Raw genomic sequence first — 3228 nt, forward strand, 5'->3', positions numbered from 1 at the left:
GCTGGGCAGCGCTTCGCACAGTTCCACTAAACATCGCTGACCGCGACTGGTTGGAACCAAGAGTTTACGCTTGAGGCCTGAGCAGTAACACTACAGACGTTTGTGTGTGGTTTGCAAAGGCCACGATTCAGTACTATTGTATAGCATCCATCCTATCCCTTCCTTTTCTGGTTATAGTCCTTGAGTAGCGATATGTTGCAATACCGGGGCAGCGTCTGCGCTGCAGTCGGGCAATACGCCCTGAAGAGACCTTGGTTCGTGTCAGAACGCTAGCCACGGGTGACTGTCCGTTCATAGCGCGCATCTCCTCCTCCACCGCAGCCCGAATCCGCCCCGCGTTGGGCTTGTCGCTCATTTCGTCAACTCTTGATGTGTCGACCGTACAGAATAAGGGATCGCTGCGGCTCGGCAGCGTCGCGCGTTGCCCGGCGTAGCTACCCGCGAGTCGCGACCTTGCCCGCCTAAGCCGCTTCGCGCGACGTCCACATATGACGCACTTGGGCTGTTCTGCGTCGCAGCCAATGCCGCGATTGCTTCAAGGTTCTCGTTCGTCTTGGCGCTTTCGTCCTCTACACGTTCATTCATCGCTTGTAGCTCTCCTTTGACAGCCTGTAGCTCGCTCTTGACCGTTTGCAGCTCCGCGGTGACCATGCGAAGCTCTGCCTCAACGTTCTTGTTCCATGCTTCTGACTTCTTCCACGCCTCGAACGTGATCTTGATCGCTGCGTGTAGCTCTTTGATCTACTTGCCCATCGTCAGGAGCAGCCCTTTATCGTCGTTCTCAACGGGCTTCGCGCGTTCCTTGGCCAGGGTTGCGGCTCGAGTGGTCGCCTACCGGCCACCACCAGCAGTCTCGATCGCTCGGTCGATTGAACTTTCGGTTATCTCTTGGTTTGTCTGGTTCAGGCGTGATTTCGCAGATGGTTTTCGCGCCCTTCGCGATGGCAGGTCCTCGTCGCTCGCTACCACCACCTCCCTCGCGACGGTGACGGACGTCGAATCTGGCCTGAGATCCATCGCGTCGGGATGTGCGCAGAGTCGCCACGCGGTGGATCGTGCTAGTGCTAGTGCCACGTAGCGCGTTTCGATGTTTCTCGACAGCGCTCAACCCAACGACGTCGAATGATTCTGCACACAAACAAATGTCGAAAATTTGAGCCGCAAACCCAACTCCACTACAGTTCGTCGTGTTCCCTATGGCAAATACTTGAGCAGGAACATCTTATCCTTACGGACCCGATTCGGCTTCAACTGCGTTCGCGAGGACAGGTTTGCAGCAGCCGCACGATGGCTTCGCGCCCGTTCTGGGCGGCCAACAATAACAGTGTCCGGCCCTCCTTGTCCGCCACCTCGGTGTTGGTGCCACAGTCGAGGAGAAGCCGCACGACGGTCTCGTGCCCGTTCTCAGCGACTTACAACAGTGACGTCCTGCCCCATTTGTCTGCCGCCTCGGTGTTGGCGCCGTGGTTGAGGAGCAGTTGCACGACAGCCTCGTCCCCCTTCTCAATAGCCCACAATAGAGACGTTCTGCCCCATTCGTCCGTTGCCTCGGTGTTGGCGTCGCGGTCGAGGAGCAGCCGCACGACGGCCTCGCGCCCGTATAGGACGGCCAATAACAGCGGCGTCCTGCTACATGAATCTTTAGCGTCAATGTTAGTAACTTGGTCTGTACTTTCCATGATGCTTCCCAACGCCCCTACGACTCCATACCTTGACATCACGTGTACTAGACTGGTCCCTTCTGGTGGACAGTCATCAGAACGCTCCTCTAATATTCTATAAATACACACCCATTGTTCTGTTAGAGGGTTTGATGGTCCTGTGAAATAGCCCACAAGATCCTCTTGTGAGACACTTCCAGCATCACTTTGCTTCATGTGTGCCACCCATGAGGTCGTGGCATAGTGCAGGAAAGGAAAGCCACCACGCGTGTAGTCTGTTGACTGACGGGTTTCCTCCATTGACAAGTAGTGTACAGTAGCCATCCAGTACGGATATGTGTGCACGGGTGAAGCGTTCGTCTTCCTCCACATTCCGGATGACCCTAACAGCGGATATTATTCTGTACACGTACCCAACCTAGACGTTCGGGACGATGATGAGAACGGGCTTCATGGCACAGCTGTTGCACAGATCTTCGCCTTCATCCTTCGGGCCCTCCGTGCGGAACCGCCTCCTTCGTCCTGGCATGACGCTGCCGCGGCTCTTGGTACCTGGGCAGTAGAATACGACGACGTACTGAAGAGGATCCCCAAAACGGTGCGCAAGGGCAAGGAACCGCGCGCCTCTCCCCACCAATCTCAACGCTGGCGAGGATTTAAGCGCTCGCCGATTCGGACTCGCTCTCGGTGCAAGCAAGCCGACAGCAACACAAAGCATCGAAGCGATAGTGGTGACGACGAAGGAGTGACACCTCCTTCCCCGACTCCGACGCGATTATTCATACCGACGTAAAAGCTGTCACTAAGTCAATGAGGGCGGGATCGGACAAAACACAACCGCAACATGGCAAACGAGATCAGCAGCATAGCCAACCAAAACAGCAGAATATACAAGATCGTCCGTTTTGCACTCCGCAATGCCTCCTAGGAGTTTGCCAATGTATGAACACTGCCAGAATTTCCGGGACCATGGACATCAGCACCTCAGTCGACTCGAGTTCCTCCAACTCATCCGTATCCAGCTCGCTGAAGACCGCGGCCGTGATGCTGATGCCGTACCGCTTTACCTGTCCGGCTCGATCGGTTCACTCTTGAGAGTCTCGGCCTGGCCCGCCTGCAGCATGAGAACGAAGTGCATGAGGGAGGATGTTAGACAAGCGACGGAAAGGCGGTTTTACGAAAGAACTAGAATCCGTCGTAGAACGTGTTTCAAAGTGTATAAAACAGCACGCTCAGAGGCTGCTATCTATGCCGCCAAGATGATACAACGTATCTCAGGAATGACCAAGAGTTGGGCTAATGTTAAAGAAAATGGACCAAGGAGGAACTAAAGCAAAGAGACCACCACAAACTAATCACTCTGAAGCCATGAATCTCCCCGTCTTAGCGCTCTTTCCTCTCTAGTACGGGACACCCATCCCTCCACCTCGGCCAAAGCACCTGAGGGCGAGTCTCTGTTTGCTAGGAGGAAGGAAAAAATGTCGGCAGGACTGAATTCCAGCTCCGGCACAAGGGCTGCAAATTGACCTGCCAGTCTCCGGACTTCCTCATTGCTATCTTCTCGGTT

General features: G+C 55.0%; 3 protein-coding genes across 3 annotated transcripts; 1 reads left to right on the forward strand and 2 right to left on the reverse strand.

The window, feature by feature from the left end:
* Nucleotides 1-152: 152 nt before the first annotated feature.
* Nucleotides 153-1679, reverse strand: CABS01_17003 (uncharacterized protein; the record flags this gene model as incomplete). The annotated part of the gene is made up of 4 exons (XM_060550331.1): nucleotides 153-250; nucleotides 498-741; nucleotides 836-1064; nucleotides 1417-1679. 4 exons carry the CDS (start codon nucleotides 1677-1679, stop codon nucleotides 153-155), a joined length of 834 nt encoding a protein of 277 aa, XP_060399480.1.
* Nucleotides 1680-1980: 301 nt separating this feature from the next.
* On the forward strand, nucleotides 1981-2454 carry CABS01_17004 (uncharacterized protein; the record flags this gene model as incomplete). The annotated part of the gene is made up of 1 exon (XM_060550332.1): nucleotides 1981-2454. A coding segment is annotated over one exon (474 nt), but the record flags the coding sequence as incomplete, so codon positions are not given.
* A 668-nt stretch (nucleotides 2455-3122) lies between these two features.
* On the reverse strand, nucleotides 3123-3212 carry CABS01_17005 (uncharacterized protein; the record flags this gene model as incomplete). The annotated part of the gene is made up of 1 exon (XM_060550333.1): nucleotides 3123-3212. The coding sequence occupies one exon, from the start codon at nucleotides 3210-3212 to the stop codon at nucleotides 3123-3125; it is 90 nt and encodes a 29-aa protein (XP_060399482.1).
* Between the last annotated feature and the right edge of the window lie 16 nt (nucleotides 3213-3228).

This window comes from Colletotrichum abscissum (assembly GCF_030869225.1).
Source record: "Colletotrichum abscissum strain IMI 504890 chromosome Unknown Scaffold_251.1, whole genome shotgun sequence".
NCBI classification, from domain to species: Eukaryota; Fungi; Ascomycota; class Sordariomycetes; order Glomerellales; family Glomerellaceae; genus Colletotrichum; species Colletotrichum abscissum.